The 18,654-nt window shown below is 44.9% G+C and overlaps 1 protein-coding gene across 4 annotated transcripts in view; it reads left to right on the forward strand.

Annotated features, from left to right (window-relative positions):
* The window catches only part of ACTN1 (actinin alpha 1), a 133,542-nt gene that overhangs the window by 71,881 nt on the left and 43,007 nt on the right, over positions 1-18,654 (forward strand). For all 4 annotated transcript variants that reach the window (XM_081966372.1, XM_081966370.1, XM_081966373.1 and 1 more), the window contains exons 4-6: positions 6,174-6,260; positions 8,485-8,572; positions 16,916-16,994. In XM_081966372.1, the coding sequence (XP_081822498.1) occupies positions 6,174-6,260; positions 8,485-8,572; positions 16,916-16,994 (254 nt within the window). The remainder of the gene's footprint in view (positions 1-6,173; positions 6,261-8,484; positions 8,573-16,915; positions 16,995-18,654) is intronic.

An 18,654-nucleotide genomic window follows, 5' to 3' on the forward strand; every position in this document is an offset into this window, starting at 1 on the left:
GGAGGCTCCTCTGTCCTGCACTCATTACTTGTATCAATGGCACCTGTTTGAACTTGTTATCAGTATAAAAGACACCTGTCCACAACCTCAAACAGTCACACTCCAAACTCCACTATGGTGAAGACCAAAGAACTGTCAAAGGACACCAGAAACAAAATTGTAGACCTGCACCAGGCTGGGAAGACTGAACCTGCAATAGGCAAGCAGCTTGGTGTGAACAAATCAATTGTGGGAGCAATAATTAGAAAATGGAAGACATACAAGACCACTGATAATCTCCCTCGATCTGGGGCTCCACGCAAGATCTCACCCCGTGGGGTCAAAATGATCCCAAGAACGGTGAGCAAAAATCCCAGGATCACACGGGGGGACCTAGTGAATGACCTGCAGAGAGCTGGGACCAACGTAACAAAGGCTACCATCAGTAACACACTATGCCGCCAGGGACTCAGATCCTGCAGTGCCAGACATGTCCCCCTGCTTAAGCCAGTACATGTCCGGGCCCTTCTGAAGTTTGCTAGAGAGCATTTGGATGATCCAGAAGAGGATTGGGAGAATGTCATATGATCAGATGAAACCAAAATAGAACTGTTTGGTAGAAACACAACTCGTCGTGTTTGGAGGAGAGAATGCTGAGTTGCATCCAAAGAACACCATACCTACTGTGAAGCATGGGGGTGGCAACATCATCCTTTGGGGCTGTTTCTCTGCAAAGGGACCAGGACGACTGATCCGTGTACAGGACAGAATGAATGGGGCGATGTATCGTGAGATTTTGAGTGCAAACCTCCTTCCATCAGCAAGGGCATTGAAGATGAAACGTGGCTGGGTCTTTCAACATGACAATGATTCCAAACCTACCGCCCGGGCAACGAAGGAGTGGCTTCGTAAGAAGCATTTCAAGGTCCTGGAGTGCTCTAGCCAGTCTCCAGATCTCAACCCCATAGAAAACCTTTGGAGGGAGTTGAAAGTCCGTGTTGCCCAGCGACAGCCCCAAAACATCACTGCTCTAGAGGAGATCTGCATGGAGGAATGGGCCAACATACCAGCAACAGTGTGTGCCAACCTTGTGAAGACTTACAGAAAACGTTTGACCTCTGTCATTGCCAACAAAGGATATATAACAAAGTATTGAGATGAACTTTTGATATTGACCAAATACTTATTTTCCACCATAATTTGCAAATAAATTCTTTCCAAATCAGCCAATGTGATTGTTTGGGGTTTTTTTTTTTACATTTTGTCTCTCATAGTTGAGGTCTACCTATGATGCCAATTACAGGCCTCTCTCATCTTTTTAAGTGGGAGAACTTGCACAATTGGTCGCTGACTAAATACTTTTTTGCCCCACTGTATGTGTAAAAATAGAATTAATCCCCAACTCTTTCCATTAATGTAAGAATATTTATGGACGTACTGTATATGATTCTTGCTGTACTCATTGCATGTGTTTTATTTTGCATTATGGGTTTTTAATTGTACTGTATTGGGTTGACTGATAGCATGCTATTATGGTGACTGGATTGGGAAAAGGATTATAAACTTTTTCAAACTCTGCATTTTGAAAGACCCAGATCAGTGATTGTCATTATGATAGCAACAAAATAAAAATCAATGAAGCATGTTGAATGTTGTTAACATGGTTAAGACAGAATAAATCATATCAAGCAGGTGGGATTTAACTAGAAATCATGATGGGCCAATAAAAAATATTTTGTGTGCATATTTTTAAATATACCCTTAGCAACAGAATGTGTCAAAAGATCCCTGATATCACTTGGCCATAAGTAATATAATCAGTAATCACTTCCTAATCATTATCCTGGCTCCAAAATGTCCAAGGAACTATATCAGAAGTTTGGAAAAATGAGAGAAAACACTGGAATTCTATATTGATACTAGATTGGCAATGCCAACATTCCTTAATGTGTTGCAAAAAGGAAACTCTGTAAGAAAAAAAAAACGCTGACATTTAGAACAATTTAAAAAGTTGTATTTATACAAGTGAAATTCTAAATATTGAAACTATTGTTTTTATTGGCTAAATTAAAGCCACCTTACAGTACTGCTCATGTTCTGCAAATTCTGCAGGTTCAAGAAAGCATCCCCTTTGGTTGCTTATACTGCACAATCTCTCACACTTAGTAATGGATTTTTTAAAACCTAAAGTAAATTCTTATCAATAGCACAAAAGCAATCCACATTTTGTAGTGAAATGGACTGCAACATGGAGTGTGAATACATTTTCATTCTCTTGATGCATTTCCACTATATTTCCTATTTACATATACAATAAGTTCATAAATCCTCTTTGAAATCCTGATGTAAAAAAATATCCTGTGATCCTCCTGTGTAAAACAAGAAGAAAATGGAACACCAGAGTTAGAGTACTATGACAGGGTTATACATTTCAGTGCATTTTGGAGTCCTTTTGAAGAACCCAATTTTATTATGAATATTCAGTGGTTATTTTCCTTTTGAAAGAACTGAGCACCAAAGAGATGGAAATTGTATCTTTATTTGTATATTCTGTTCACAAAGACTTATTGTAGTAAAACCAATTATATGGAAATATACTCACCAGAGCAGAACATTTGGTTTCCTCTTTCCAGCTGTTCCAGTTCTTCAAACAGCAGTCTGTATCTTTGCCCAGGCTGAATGTAGATCTAGCTGAACATTTTTCTTTGTTGAGTGTGCTGTGAACAAGACTCTTGAGATTGTGAGAAAGGAGAATGACAACTGTTCTAGATTTCACACCTGAAATATTTTTGCTTGACCTTTTAAGGATCTTTTGTTATAAGTTTTCACAATTACTTCTTGGAGGATTCAGATCATCATCCTTAGTCTTCAGCCCATTTTTCATATTTCTGTCAACCCCTTTTCCTTTTAATGGAGACACTTCATAAAGTGTGAAAGATGCAGAATAGAATATCAATTTTCCATTGGTACGAATGTCCCAGAAGGGCCCCGTTGATTTTGGAGGAAAGGGGTGGTGGTCCATCAGCTGTTCTAAAGATTGTTCACAACCTGAATCTCTCTTACTCCCTACCCTGAACCCCTTTAAGAACTGTTAGCCTTTTCTTTGTTATATCAGAATTCTGGAATTATAAAACAGATTTGCTCCATGCTTAACCCCTGCAACAGAATGAATGTTTTGCATATGAGCATATCTTCACATTTGATATGAAGATATATTCCTGACACCAGGGTGACAACATTGGTTTTGAGATGGAGAACAAAATATACAAGCCAATTACCAACTTTAGCAGATAAAATCCAAACTGTTGCTCCCTAGCAACAGTTCTTTTATTCATGAATCTGCTTTAAAGGCTTCTTTGTGACTTATCACATTTTTATTGTTGCAAAATAGTCAAATATTGGAATGAGGTGATAGAATCTGGCAGGAAAACATTTTGGATTCAAATTGTTATCCCTGACTGTTTCTTTCAGAATTTGTTTTTAATTATTTCCATTGCTGCTGCCGCCACCGCCGCCCAGTCATAGATAATTCAAAGAACCAAACTGGAAAAACTGACATTTGAATGAAGTTGTCTTCTATTGGCACAATTGTTAATCAGGCCTGCTGTCAATCATGAATTTGCTGTCTTACTTCTCTTGGAATGCTTTTGGTTGATTTTATTGTTTGTCACAGCCAAATATTTCGACTGGATTTGGCATTTTTATCTACTTATTGAGTCCTTCCCAAGGATCTGGGACAGACAGATCAGTGGTGGGTTCCTGCCGGATCGCACCGGATCGCGCGCGCTCCCTTTCAGCGCTCCACCTGGCTCGCGCGCTCCCTTTCAGCGCTCCACCTGGCTCGCGCGCTCCCTTTCAGCGCTCCACCTGGCTCGCGCGCTCCCTTTCAGCGCTACACCTGGCTCGCGCGCTCCCTTCCGGCGCTAAAACCGGAAGTACGGTCTTGCCCCGCCCCTGGCAAAGCGACGATGCCTGCCTGCGCTCCACCAGCTCGGCTGGGAACGGAGATGTTTCCTCAGCGGAGCGGAGCGCGCGCTCCGCTCCGCTGAGGAAACATCTCCGTTCCCAGCCGAGCTGGTGGAGCGCAGGCAGGCGTCGTCGCTTTGCCAGGGGCGGGGCAAGACCGTACTTCCGGTTTTAGCGCCGGAAGGGAGCGCGCGAGCCAGGTGTAGCGCTGAAAGGGAGCGCGCGAGCCAGGTGGAGCGCTGAAAGGGAGCGCGCGAGCCAGGTGGAGCGCTGAAAGGGAGCGCGCGCGATCCGGTGTGATCCGGCAGGAACCCACCACTGAGACAGATGTTGATGTTTGATAGTACTAAATGTTCAAGAAACTATCGTTGCAGGATGTAAGCTGTTCTGAGTAAAGCTGCCTTTTGCAATTGACTGATAGTGAATTTGTCAATGCCAATGGTGTTTAAATGTGGTGTGATTGTTTTAGAATGACACCCAAGGGGCCTATTGCTATTGATACTACCTTTACTTTGTTTTGTTGTTGTTGTTGTTATGGTTTGTCACACAGTCTGCCAGATGTTCAGACTAGATTTGGCATTTTTGTCTACTATTGAGTCCTTTCCAATGACTCGGATAGGCAGTCATTGGATGGTATTGTTATGGTTCACCATATACCCAGATGTTCAGACTGGACTTTTTGAAATCTGCATCTCACCATATTTTTTTATGGGAGAAGACACTCTGTCTGACTCCTGATTAAGTAGGAGTGTTAAGTATGGTTGAACTTGTGGCATACCTCTCATTTTTCTCAGAGCATACAAGGCCCACAACCACATCAAGGTAGTGCCCCTCCAACAACACTGGGGGTGTTGTTATTAGTAGTATTGCTGATGTTATTAGTATTATTCCTGAATTAGGAGCTTTATATATACACCTGCTGTTAATACTGATGTGATTTATTGGCGTGAATCCTTCAGCTGATCTAGGCAATTCTTTTGAACAGCTGAACATTTCAAACAATAGTGTCTGTCTTCTGGATATAAGGTGGATATAAACACCTTAACGCCCATTAATATAGCTTAAGGTAGTGTTATTTGGATTGGGTGGGCTTGATAGACCTTTTTTCATGTAATAGGGCAATCAAGTTTCAAGTAATTAAAAGAATTAACACCTTTCTGGATTACACAGAAAAGGTTTTTTTTTCTTATCACATAACACTATTAGTTTGATGCCAAAATATCTGTTATAACCCAAACTGTATAATGAACAACCACTTAAATAAATTCTGTGGTTTTACCACCTGCATTTTATTTCTTTGCTTTTACTTTCTCTGTTCCTACCACCCATAGCAACAGTGGGTTTCTATATATTCCTTTCTCAGGGCAATACTCCATGAATCTCATTAGTGATCCAGGAAGTCTTATGCAACAGACGAGTCTTTAAGAAATCACAAGATTCTGTTGTTTTTTTGTAAAGAAGGATATAGCTGCATCTCTATGGAGTTCTAAGTGAAGCAGAAATGTTTATGGAAGTGCCAGCATTTTATTGTTAATTTTCAGCTGCAGGATCACAGCTATTAGAGGACCTCGCTAGCTGATATCCTGGGGGAAACCAAAATCTGCTGGGAATCTCTGAGCATCATATTGGCCAGAAAGGCAATCTGATTTCTTTCTCTTGACTACCTTCAAATTTTTTCTACCAGTTGATAGGAACTGAACTTCCTTTTATGTGCTGATGTAGACACAGGCATTGTGTAACACCAGTAAACAAACAGCCCATTTCTAAATATTACAAATTGTGAAAGGGGACTAATTCACCAAACCAGATCATATTTTTTTAAACATTGACTGAGCCCAGCTGTTGTTTCTGGTTTTTAAAAACAGGTTCTCATGCCAACCCTCTGAAAGCAGGATGTGCTAAAACTTAAATTGTAAATTGTCTTCAGCACTTAAATAGGAAGGCATCATATACATCAGTCAAATAAATAAACGGAACAATGTTAAAAAGAAAACCAAACCCTTCAAATCAGATCAGAGAAGCAATAAACATTCAGAGGATTTTGATCTTTTTCTCCTCAGCGGATGATTGCTGATCTTCTTCATAAGTCCAGGGAGTTTTTATGTGCCTTCTGCCCCTCTTCCCATCATAGGCTTCAGGGGGTGTCTGCTGCTGGATTAATAATTATTTTAAGGAAACATGCTTGTTTATTTTTGGTTGTTCAACTGCTACATTTCTTTTTTTTACAGAGATTGTTGATGGGAATGCAAAAATGACCCTTGGCATGATTTGGACCATCATCCTTCGTTTTGCCATTCAGGATATCTCAGTAGAAGGTAAATCCCAACAGGTTCTCATCTCTTCCAAGGATAGTTATGACGAGGAAGAGTATATTACGAGCTGCCTCAAGGAAAGAAACCTATACACTGAATGAAGGATACTGGCACGTCAGCTGGAAGTTAGTGCCTCTGCTTGATTAATTGCACTGAGGTATCTGAAAGTTGCTCATTCTATTTACAAAATGCAGAGTTGAGGAGTCCAAGTCTGGATTCCCTGACTTGGCAAAAGATGGACACAGGCTGACAGCTTTAATGACATTGTAGAGCAGGCTTCACTTTGTTATTTATGTTATTCTGAACCTACCTAGGCATTAAGGTCTGCAGGGGAAGGAGAGTTTTCCTTCCAAGATATTTCTGTCTATCCACATTTTGGAATAGGCTTCCTTAGGAGTCTGGGTTAGTTTAACTTTGTGAAAGAGCTTCAAGACACATCTCTTTAGTTGGGCCTTTTTATTCATTTAGTATTATTTTATAGCTAGTTCATCTTTGTAATTATTGTTCTACGTTAATAATTGTGAACTGATTCATTTTATATGCGGCAGCATATTGAGAGGCCTGAGAAAGAAAGAGGAGGATTTGATTTTTCGAGTACTGAAAAGGTAGCCCGCGTGTGCTCTTTTCTGGGACACGACCCGGAAGAGGAGCTGGCCAGGGGGCATGCGCACACCATAAAATGCACTTCCGGTTTCCGGTGGGCACATGCGCACCAGCCAGCTAGACTTCTGGTTATTGGTGCGCATATGTTCGCGATGATCAGCTGGCTGGCGTGCATGCTCCCGCCGGAAAACGGAAGACCAGCTCTTCCAGTTTATGGCATTGCTGCATACATGAAGGCCAGCTGATCATCACACATGCATGCACTCCCAAAACCCAGAAGAGGAACGGGCAACACCGTGCGTGCCAGGCGACATGGCCCTGCATGCCATAGGTTCGCTATCACGGTTATATTTGATCTAATGGCTAAGGCATCAGCCTAGGAACCAGCCTTAGGCATGAAAGCCATCTGGGAGACTTTGAAACAGTCACTCATTCTCTTCCCAACCAACCTCACAGGGTGGTTGTCGTGAAAATAAGAATAGGAAGGAATATTACCTGTTCTGACCCCTCTTCCTCCCTCGCCAACACAGACTCACGCCGAGCCAAAGCTACTTTACAGGGTTTATTGCACAGACAGACAGATCCTTGGCAGCAATCCACCACGACTAGACTCTCAGAACCCTCCGGCACGGAGACGCAATAGCAGCTATCCAGCCTGCCACGCTCACAAGACGGAACTTTCCCAATAGTTCCTGTGTTGACTTCTGCAAAGGGCATATGCACAATCACTCCTTTTATAGACTGGAGAGGAGTCTACTTATCAGCAGCTGAGAGCAATTACCTCCGGTAACTGCGCACTTGCTCCTTACGCCGGTGAGCGCGTCGGTAACGAGCATCTAATAACTCACTGCTGATGTCTGACTCACTGTCCCGTGACTCCTCCCCACTGCTCCAAGGCATGACATCAGGAGGCCCCTTCCTTTGGCTTTCACCGCTGCTCCATGCCTCAGGCGCCTCCTGGTGGCCGACCAGACTCTCCGATCCCTGCTCAGAGTCAGAACCCTGCCCAGGGTCCTCTACATCCTCCAGAGCCGACTCATAGGAACCCTCGCTGTCGGACTCTGGTGGCAGCTCCAACAGCTCCTGCTGGGCCACAACAATTACCTATGTTTGCCACCTTGTTATTTATAAAAAGAATGAAGACTGGATGTAAATGTGAGCATTAAAAATTAAATGCTGCACTCGGTCAGTCACTAAAATAATATAATGCACAGAATCAAATTGATATAAGACTTGTCAACCATTCCCATCACAGCAATATTTTTATAAAGGCAGTTCATCTTGAAAAGTTATTGAGCCTTCTAAAGCTTCCACCTAGTTATCATAACTTTTGAGTTGAGTAAATTATTATTGTTTTCACTGCCAGGTTGCTAATTTTAGTTTGTATTTTATTATTATTGGTATCATTATTATTAATTAAAATTTGCTGTGGCTGTTCAATCCAGAAGACTCTGGGCTGTTTTACTGTTACTTTACTTTTACTATTTTACTCTGAGCTTTGAGCCTCAAACTGGTTCTTGGGAGATTCTGAAATGCAAATGAAAGGGCCATCTACGTTCTCTTCAATGGTTTCAAAGGTCAGAATGATCAAAGAAAACTAATGCTTGTATCTTTTGTTTTGTAGAGACATCTGCGAAAGAAGGGCTTTTGCTGTGGTGCCAGAGGAAAACTGCCCCTTACAAAAATGTGAACATCCAAAACTTCCACATTAGGTAAAAACCATAAAGAGCAGTTCCCTGAATATATTGCTTTTCTAATATGTCACATACCTCTTTAACTTTAACTTTTAACTTTTATTTGATTTCTAAACCACGCCCTCTCCCAGAAGGGACTTGGGGCGGTGTACAGTCATATTTAAAACACAGTAATATACATAGATATAAATATAAAATAGATATGGGTGTGGCGGGAGGAGGTAATATATAATTTACCTCAGTTGCACAACCAGTGCCTGCCCCAAGTTGGAGGGGAAAAAATCATCTAAAAGATTTGGACACTGCTTAATGATCAACTGAGCTGTTCTTAAACCATCACTCTAAGAACATTTACAATTAACATGGCTTCTTAGATCAGAGGTGCAAATGGCAGCCTGCGGGCTGGATGTGTCACGCGTGGGCTACGCCACTTCAGCTCCGCGAAGGGCGTGATGGCAACGTGACGCCACGAGTTTGATACCCGTGACTTAGATGGAGGAGGATGGAGTGTTTGTGCTCTCGAACCTACCTTCCAGTTCAGAATTTGAAGGCTGCAATTGGCTAAAGGTTTCTTCCTCTGTTACCGTGGCATCACACCCGTCTTCAGGACTGGGGTTTCTATCAAACAATGTTGCATTGATGCAACATAAACTTTGCCCTTTTTTTACACATATGTGACAATATCCCTGCCAAACAGTTGGACCTTGTATCACGAAAACACAATGCTGCTTTCATAATTTGTTTCTTGCTGACCCACATGCAATTCCCCCTGGTATTTATGTTAAAATATTGAAGCTTAAAAAAAAAACTTTTATCCAGCCAAAAGAAAGATAGGACCCGCTCAGACTATATTCCCACTTTGGTAAACTAAAAGTTGTCAAGATAAACATGAATTCTGCGCTCACTTTCCTTCTTCGTCCCTTCGTCTGTTGTTAACTTTAACAACAGTTCTTTGTTATACTTGAAACATGACGGCAAAATTTGTTTCGTGTTGGTTTATTCAATAGGCAAATGGAAAACTAATGTTATGCTGTGGTTTAGCAATCTATGGAGAGATGTTGAAAAGAACTTTTATAGGACGTAAGCTATGTACAGTGACATGCAAAATGGCTCTTACATTACTTACAAAGTAATTAATGCAAACTAATGGGTTGAGGAGCCAAGGAAGGGAATGTAGCTGCTACTGCTAATGTTTTTCCTCCTTCCTCCTTGCCTTACAGAGGCTTCGTTCATATAACACATTCATTTCAAAATACACATTTTGTCTCGCAGACTTGTTTCTATCTATGTTTGTGTATACCTCGGTTTTGAAAGCTTGAATGATAAAGCTAGGGCTGAGTTGATCATTAACGGTGGTTGATACCAGAAGCCCAGAATGGAAGCAATGCATCATGTTCTAATGACATGTTTGTGTATTTACTTTCTTTACTGTTCTACTCCTCATGAGCCCTAGTCAACACAACTGCCAAAAATCTATAAAGAAGTAAAATGAAAAGGAATATTACCGGTATATCTTGAAACGCAACAAGAGATGTTGAAGTCCTTATTCTTTCCTCTCCCATCTCAGTTCTGTTAAAGTACAGGTAGTCCTCAAGTTAAGACCACAGCTGAGCCCAAAATTTATGTTGCTAAGTGAGACATTTTTTTAAAGCGAGTTTGTCCCATTTCACGACTTTTCTTGCCACATTTGTTAAGTGAATCACTGTTAAATTAGTAACACGGTTGTTAATGAACCTGATTTCCCCATTGACTTTGCTTGGCAGAAGGTCACAAAAGAGGATCACATAACTCCACGACACTGCAACCGTCATACATGTGAATCAGTTGCTAAGCATCCAAATTTTGGTCATGTGACCATGGGGATGCTGCAACAGTCATAAAAAGGGTTATGTCACTTTTTTCAGCGCCATTGTAACTAAGTGAACTGTTGTAAGTCGAGAGGACTGCCTATAAATATATTCCACCCATTTAAAGAAAACAGCTCATGTCTTATGTCACACTGTATTCCTTTTTACATTTATAGACAAACTGGAATCATTATTTACCAAAATTGAACAAAAGAAAGATCAAACAACAATGTAACATTATTTTACTGCATATACCCATTAGTGACTGATAAAACAATATACCTTCTTTATTTTTATTCCACAGTTAGTTCGGTACCAGGTCCTTCTAAATATGAAACTGGTTGACCTTTCAAAAATGAATAGAAACTTTGATTAAATTCAAGGACAATTAATCTCTAGATGGCCAACTTGTTTCTTTCCCCACATGGTGGGCCACAACTTGAATTGCCCCTGATTGTTGTCTGTGCTGGCTCAAGATGAAGAGAGTTGTAAGTTCATAGCATTTGTAATTTTGAAAGATAGCACTAGTCAGCATTTAGACTTATATACCACTTCACAGTGCTTTATAGCCCTCTTTAAACAGTCTACAGAGTCAGCATATTGCCCCCAGTAATCTCTGTCCTCATTTTACCGACCTCAGAAGGATGGAAGGCTGAGTCAACCTTGAGCCGGTGAGACTTGGACTGCCGAACTGCTGGCAGCCGACAGTCAGCAGAAGTAACTCGTAGTACTGCATTCTAACCACTGCCCCACCAAGGTTCATGCCATCTATATCAGCTGTATTCTCTCTGCCCAGTTGTGTGCAGAGAGAACACTATTGTTTTCCAGAGAAATTTTACAGGATTAGCCAGGATTGGGTATTGTGATGTCCAGTTGGCTTCGAGACAGAGTTAATTTGAAGCCAAGCCTCTATGCTCCTTGCTTCTGGTTCCCAGTTTCAACTCTGTCTGGCCAAAGAAAGACAGGTTGCTTTTGGTTCCTGATTCTTCCAAAAACAATCCAGTGCCATCCTGCAAATTCCTTCTCCCTGCCTTCTTCCCCTTGCCTCCTGGAAGAGGAAGCCTCCCCTTGGTGTGGCTTGCTCCCGGCCACCGGTAAGGGATTTAAAAGTTGCTTCTTGGGGCTTTAGAGGCAGGACGCCATTACAGTGGCCATTTTGGGGCCTCTATTCCTGCGGGCCTCTTGGGCTGGGGCAGAGGCTACTATGAAGCCTCGTTTTCATCCCTGCTTTCCTGGGTGGCCATCTTTTCTGCAGCGGCGGCAGCGGCAAGGCCCTGCAGGCCCAGATCGACGCCAGGAGGCCCGGAGCAGTGCAGGACAGCGAGGACCGCTTGGTGCACCACGTGGTGCCGCTGGCAGCCGTGCTACTTGCAAAAGAGGCAGGAAAAGTCTACCAGAGGCTGATTTCGTCGCGTGGAGGCCATGAGTGATTAGAGGAAGCTGTTTTTTGGTCGCTGCTGTTTCTGGTGGGCTGAGCCTTGTGGAGCCCTGACCTGGTGCCTTGGCAGATGCAGAGGAGAGGCCAGATTCCCCCCCATTGTCCCCTGGGGAGGGGACCTCCAGTGGGGCCGGAGTGAGGCCCACAGCCTCTATGAGACTGCGAAAAACTGCAGCAGCTGGAAAATCCTCCAAGGCCTTGCAGAAGGATGAAGAAAGGAGGCACAGGGCCCTGGAAAAGCAGGTGTTCAGGGCTGAACAGAGGGGTAGGCCTAGTTCTCCCTTGAGGTCTAGATCCAGAACCAGAGAAGGACATTTCACCTTCTCCCCCACTCTCCATGGTGGAACAGGGCCCCTATCTAAGGGATCCTTTTCAGTGCAAGGGGGTCAGGAGGGGATAGTCCCATCAGGCCATCATTGGCTCCACAGTCTGAAGACTGTGCACAAGAGGAGGAGTAGGATTCTTTCGTTAGAGACATGGAGCAGATTCCAGCAAGCATTCAGAGGTTTATCTCCTCTGCAATTTCACATGGAATTTCTGCTGGGTTACAGAAGGGGTCTGTGCGACCCGCAATGGTGGCAAAGGTCCCGGGGCGGGGTGCCACTGCTCAGGCAGTGGAGGTGCGCCGGCCTGTTTCTCCTTCTCTGGCTAGCGAGGGTTCCATGGTGGGGGATGAGGTTCAGAGAGAGGTAGATATGTCTGATGATGAGGATCCCTCAAAACCTGAGGCACCAGCATTCTCTGGTCTGTTTCCTCCGGATTTGTTCAAGTCACTGTTGTGCAAGGCCACGGCCACAGCGCAACCGGGTGAGACGGAGGGTGCCAAGTCGGGTGGTCTGGAGAAAAAGCCGGAGGATCGAGTTTACTCAGAGCCACCTCCAGCGAAGGAAGATATCCCTGCCCCTAAGTTGTTCCTACAGGTAGTTAAAAAGCAGTGGGAAAAGCCAGGAACATTTCCCAACCCCAGCAGCAGTGATAGGAGGTTCTTTAACATGGAACCTAGTTTTTCTGAGGCGTTGCAGGTGCCCACAGTGGACCCACCAGTGGTGGCATTGGCGTCCACATCAACGGTGGTGTCCCGTGATGTGGCTGATTACTTGAAGGGCGAGGACAAGAAGGTGGAGCTGACCTTCATAAAACATTCCAGGCTTCTGCGTGGGCCATCAAGGCAGCTGCCTCAGTGTCGTTCTTGAGCCGCATAGCTATCCTTTGGCTACAACAATGCAGGAAAGGATTCCGCCTGAGGAGGTGTGTACTCATCAAGATCTCAACAAGCTGGTTGCTGTTGCCTAATTCTTTGCGGACGCCACTCTGCATGTCATGAAGTATGCCTCATGGGCAATGGCAGCCTCGGTGACCTCCCGACGTCTCCTGTGGCTGGGGGGTGGGGGTGGCAAGCAGAGAACAAGGCAAAGTGGCACCTGGTATCATCGCCTTATTCCGGGGTATCCCTTTTCGGTATCTCGTTGGACCCAATCCTCGTTGAGGACAAGAATAAAAAGAAGGTCATGCCTATGCCCACAAAGAAGTCGGAGCAAAAATCTGCGCCTTACTTTCGGAAGCAGTCCTATCGTCAGTCAGATCAGGAGGCGCAGCCCAGCAGTATTTTCCGAGATCAGATAGGCAGTCGGATAGGCACTACACCAGGGATAGGCCTAGGTTCCAATCCCAAGGGAAGAGGCCCTTTCGGGGGGAGGTGGCTGTCCCTACTGCTGGGGCAGATAGGTCAGTAGCAACCTCACCCATAGGCAGCAGACTGTTTCTGTTTGCTGACGCCTGGGCTGAGATTACCACTGATGCCTGAGTTCTGAATACCATCAGATTTGGCCTGCGCCTAGAGTTTCTCTCCATTCCGCCGAACCACTTTTGGACATTTTCGGTCACCAAGAATAAAGACAAACACTCTCTCATGAGGCAGGCAATCCGACACCTCCTAGAGATTAGCGCGGTAGAACTGGTTCCACCGGACCAAGTGGGGTCAGGTTTCTATTCCAACCTCTTTGTCGTTCCGAAGAGTTCGGGGGCATGGAGGGCGATTCTGGATCTTAAACTGCTAAATTTTCACTTAGTCTATAGAAGATTCAAGATGGCATTGCTTAAATCCATCTTGGCGGGGGTCAGGCGCAATGACTTCATGGCCTCCATCAACCTGACGGAGGCTTACCTCCATATCCCCATCTTCCGTGGAGATCGTAAGTATCTCAGGTTCTCCTATTTAGGTAGCCACTACCAGTATAGGGCCCTACCGTTTGGCTTGGCATTGGCACCGCAGACCTTCACTAAGGTCCTAGCTGCAGTGGCAGCTTACCTCTGCGAGCGCTCTGTCAAGGTCCAATGCTATCTCGATGACATCTTAGTCCAAGCAGCATCATTTGAGCGGGTGAGGGAGTATAACTCGTTGATGGTAGCCACACTACAGCAGTTAGGTTTTTCGGTTAACCTAGATAAAAGTTCCCTCATTCCCACCACCAGGATTCCTCACCTGGGGACCATCATAGACTCTAAGCTGGGGAAGGTGTTCCTGTCCCACGACCGTAAAGTTAGTTTGTTAGCCTTAGTTAGACAAATTAGAAGTCAATGTTTTGTTCCTGTAGTAGTGCTCTCCAACTTGCTGGGGAAATTCATGTCTTGCATAGACATGGTGCCTTGGGTTCGTCTACCCGCGAGGCCGCTCCAGTGGCATCTTCTGCCGCATCAGAGGTCAAACTCCAGCAATTCTGAGAAAAAGGTTCCAGTGACACCACAGGTGCAGCTGTCATTGAGTGGTGGCTCTCCCCAGCGCTACATGAGGGCTGTGAGTTCAGGGAGCCAGAGCGCCTCATTCTGACAACGGACGCCAGCTTGTACGGGTGGGGAGCTCTCTTGGAGTCCCAGATGGCGCAGGGGCCAACACAATATAAATTGGCTGGAACTGTGAGCGATTCACTTGGCATTGCGGCACTTCAGGGACCATGTTCAGGATCAAGATGCATTGGTGCTGACCGACAACGTGGCGGGGAAGGCCCACATCAACCGACAGGACGGCACACACTCCAGGGCTCTTCGAACCGAGGCAATGGCACTCTGGGCGGAGAGGCATCTTCGATTGCTCAGGGTGGAGCACATCATAGGAGTGGACAACCATCAAGCCAACTGGCTCAGTCGGACCACAGTCGACCACGGGGAGTGGAGCGTTTCTTCGAAACTGTTCCAGGCCATCTGCTCCAGGTTCGGCCATCTGGAGGTGGACCTGTTTGCCACACTGCAGAATGCTCAGGTGGATCAGTTCTTCTCTTGGTTCCTGGCTCGGGGGATGGAGGGAGTCGACGTGCTTTGGATGCCGTGGCCAGAGGGCCTGCTCTATGCCTTCCCTCCCCTTCCCCTTCTCCCTGTGATAGTTCGGAACGTGATATCAGAGAAGGCGGAGCTCATCTTAGTGGCACCCTACTGGCCGCGCCGGGCATGGTTTGCGGACCTAATGTGTCTGTCAGTGTCACACCCGTGGAGGATCCGGGGAGGGATGTGGACCTCAGACAGGGGAACCTGGTGCATCCCGAGCCACAGCTGCAGCTAGCCATGTGGAGATTGAGCGGGAGCGCCTAAGGGCTGCCCAACTTTCACAGAGGGTGATCTCCACAATTGAGTCTTCACGCAAGGGTTCCACCACTAGGATTTATTATTCCACCTGGCGGGTCTTTGCAGAGTGGTGCCGGGTCTCGGGAGTGAATCCTCGCAAGGCTTCGGGTACCGCACGTCTTGGAGTTCCTCCAAGATGGATTGGATAGGGGGCTCTCACATGGCACCCTCAGGAGACAGGTGGCGGCCCTCTCCACGATTATTCAGGGAGAGGAGTTCCTTCCACTTTCCCAGGTCCCGTTAATTAAGAGGTTTTTGAAGGGTGTGGGGAATCTCCATTCCCCAGTAGTCCACAGGTTTCCGACATGGAGCCTCACTACGGTTCTCCAAGCAATGACACGAGCACCATTTGAACCTCTTAAGACGGTTGACCTGAAGTTAGTAACTCTTAAGGTAGTGTTCCTTGTGGTGGTCACCTCAGCCCCGTCGCAGCTCCGAACTGGGGGCATTGTCCTCCAGGTCAGATCTTTGTACATTCCACAATAATTGGTTCGTCCTGTGATTGGATTTGACTTTTGTTCCCAAGGTTAACTCCCTTTTCCACAGGTCGCAGGAGATGGTATTACCGGATTTTTGTCCGGACCTGTCTCATGATAAGGAGCATCTTTGGCACCGGCTGAATGTCAGGCATACCTTGCGCATTTACCTGAGGCACATGGAGGGCCTCAGGCAGTCTGAGGTGCTCTTCGTTTCCTTTTATCCGTCTTCCCTGGGGAAGAGGGTGTCCTCGGCTATAGGGAGGTGGATCAAACTGGCCATCGCATTGGCCTATGAGGTTCAGCACCTTCCAGTGCCCCAGGGCATCACAGCACACTCCACCAGGAGTACAGCTACCTTGGCAGCCTGGGCCACACAGGTGCCTATCATGGAGATTTGCAGGGCGGCTACGTGGGTGTCCCCATCTCCCTTCATCAGGCACTACAGGTTAGACGCGTTTGCATCGGCTGATGCGGCATTTGGTTGTAGGGTTTTACAACAGGTGGTAGTGCATGAGGGGCCCAGAACCAATAGTGTCCCCCCTGAGGGACGTTAACTTGGGTATGTCCCAATCCTGTCTAATCCTGCAAACGTCCTCTGGAAAATGACAGTTGGTCTTACCTGAACTGTTGTTTTAGGAAGTTTTGCAGGATTAGCCAGGTTCCCGCCCTAGCATTGGTCCAGGGGTTGTGGGAGTTCAGGGGGTAGGACGTGTTCCCTTATGACTTGTTCTCAGGTGTGTTGCAATGGGCTTGACTCATTGAAACTGGGAACCAGAAACAAGGAGCACAGAGGCGTGGCTTCAAATTAACTCTGTCTCAAGGCCAATTGGGCATCACAATACCCAATCCTGGCTAAACCTGCAAAACCTCCTAAAACAACAGTTCAGGTAAGACCAATTGTCAGTTTAGACTGTCTTCAGTTTGCTTCCAAATCATGTGCGTCTTGAAGAATATGGCTAATTGTGTTTCATCTCTCTTATAGCTGGAAAGATGGTCTTGGTTTTTGTGCATTGATCCACAGACATCGTCCAGAACTTATTGATTATGGAAAACTAAGAAAGGTACTGTATTAGACTTTGGTTTGGGCTGTCTCAAGCTCATAATACCCCAAAAAATAAAACCTTTGGATAATTTTACCTAAGATGAAATAGATTCTCTAAAAAGTTCAGATATATTTTGAGGCAGTCTTCTTTGACCTGATGTTCTCCAAATGTGCTGGACTGACTCCCATTCCAAAACACATGTGGAAGGCACCAGGTTGGAAAGAGAAGTAGTTATATGCTGATGAAGATCTAGATCAGTGTTTCTCAAACTTGGCGACTTTAAGTCCTGTGGACTTCAACTCCCAGAAACACCCAGCCAGCATAGCTGGCTGGGGAATTCTGGGAGTTGAAGTCCACAGGACTTAAAGTCGCCAAGTTTGAGAAACACTGATCTAGATCAAGGGTGTCAAACTCAAGGCCCATGGGGTGCTTAGATCTGGCCCACGGGGCTGGCCTGGAAATAGCGATGGACTGGCCCGTGGTGCCTCTGCCAGTAAAAATGGAGCTCGGGAGGGCCGCATGCTCCATTTTTGCTGGCAGGGGGTTGCAGGAGTCCGTCCCAGCTGAAAATAGAGTTCGGGAGCCTGTTTTCACTGGCAAAGCACTCGGGCACCCTCGACACGAGTGATGTCAAGCTGGCCATGTCTACCCTACCCACGCTTACCCCAGCCCACTGAGGTCAAACACAACCCTGATGCAGCCCTCAATGAAATCGAATTTGACACCCCTGATCTAGATTAACAGCAGATTGACGGTTCCTTGGCCTTCAGAATTCTAGCTCAGGTAATTCAAATGCTTGCTTCAATTTGCAGAAGGTAGAAAGATAGCAGTTGGTGACATTTCAATAATGTTTAGCATGTGTTTGCACAAAAGTGTATTGAGTGCATTTAAACCTCCTAATACAGTTAAATGAACTTTTCAGAAGGAAGGCATGGCTGCTAAAGCTGACTATCCATTACATCTGACTTTATTTGCATCAGTTTACAGATTATAAATAATTACACCAGTGATGTAAATTCAATCAACTGTTGAACTTATTTTTGATACAGTTGGATTTATCCATCGTTTTGGGAAGGTATCTGAAGGGAAAATATGTCCGCAGTTTCTGTAGTTCACTTAACTGAGGTCTGATAAATCACTGTGATTATAATGTTTGTTAGCAATTTAAATCCTATTGCCGATTCTGACAAAGTTTTGACGCCCATTTAATTTATCAGTAAGTTCTAAAAATGCTTTTCCTCAACTGTCTCTAAGTTATAATAAATGGAGATAGTTCAGCTAAGAGGTCATATATGTTACAAAATAATAAAAGGGCATACTGAAAAATGAAGTTAATCTAATCTTTGTTTAACATTTGTAAAAAGGAGGACAATTTAAACAAAACTGTAATGATTGTAGGTTTGCTCCAAATGTTATCTATAATATAATTCACATGGTTTAGTAGTTAATTAAAATAGATGTTTCAGCAGCTTTCTAAAAGGTTCTTCTTGTTTCTTGAACATTGTTATATTCAGTTCCCCAAGTTAAGGGCAAAAGGATTTCATTTTCCTCTTTCAGAAGAAATGTCTTAATTGTCAGCTCCTTGAATGCTCTTCTTCATAGAAGGGTGTTTATGACGCTACCTATTCAAAGCGTGCAAAATTCTCCGGTTTCCCTCCTTTTTAAAAAAAATGTGAAA

The sequence above is a fragment of the Natrix helvetica genome (genome assembly GCF_964273705.1).
Source record: "Natrix helvetica genome assembly, chromosome: 1".
NCBI lineage: Eukaryota > Metazoa > Chordata > Lepidosauria > Squamata > Natricidae > Natrix > Natrix helvetica.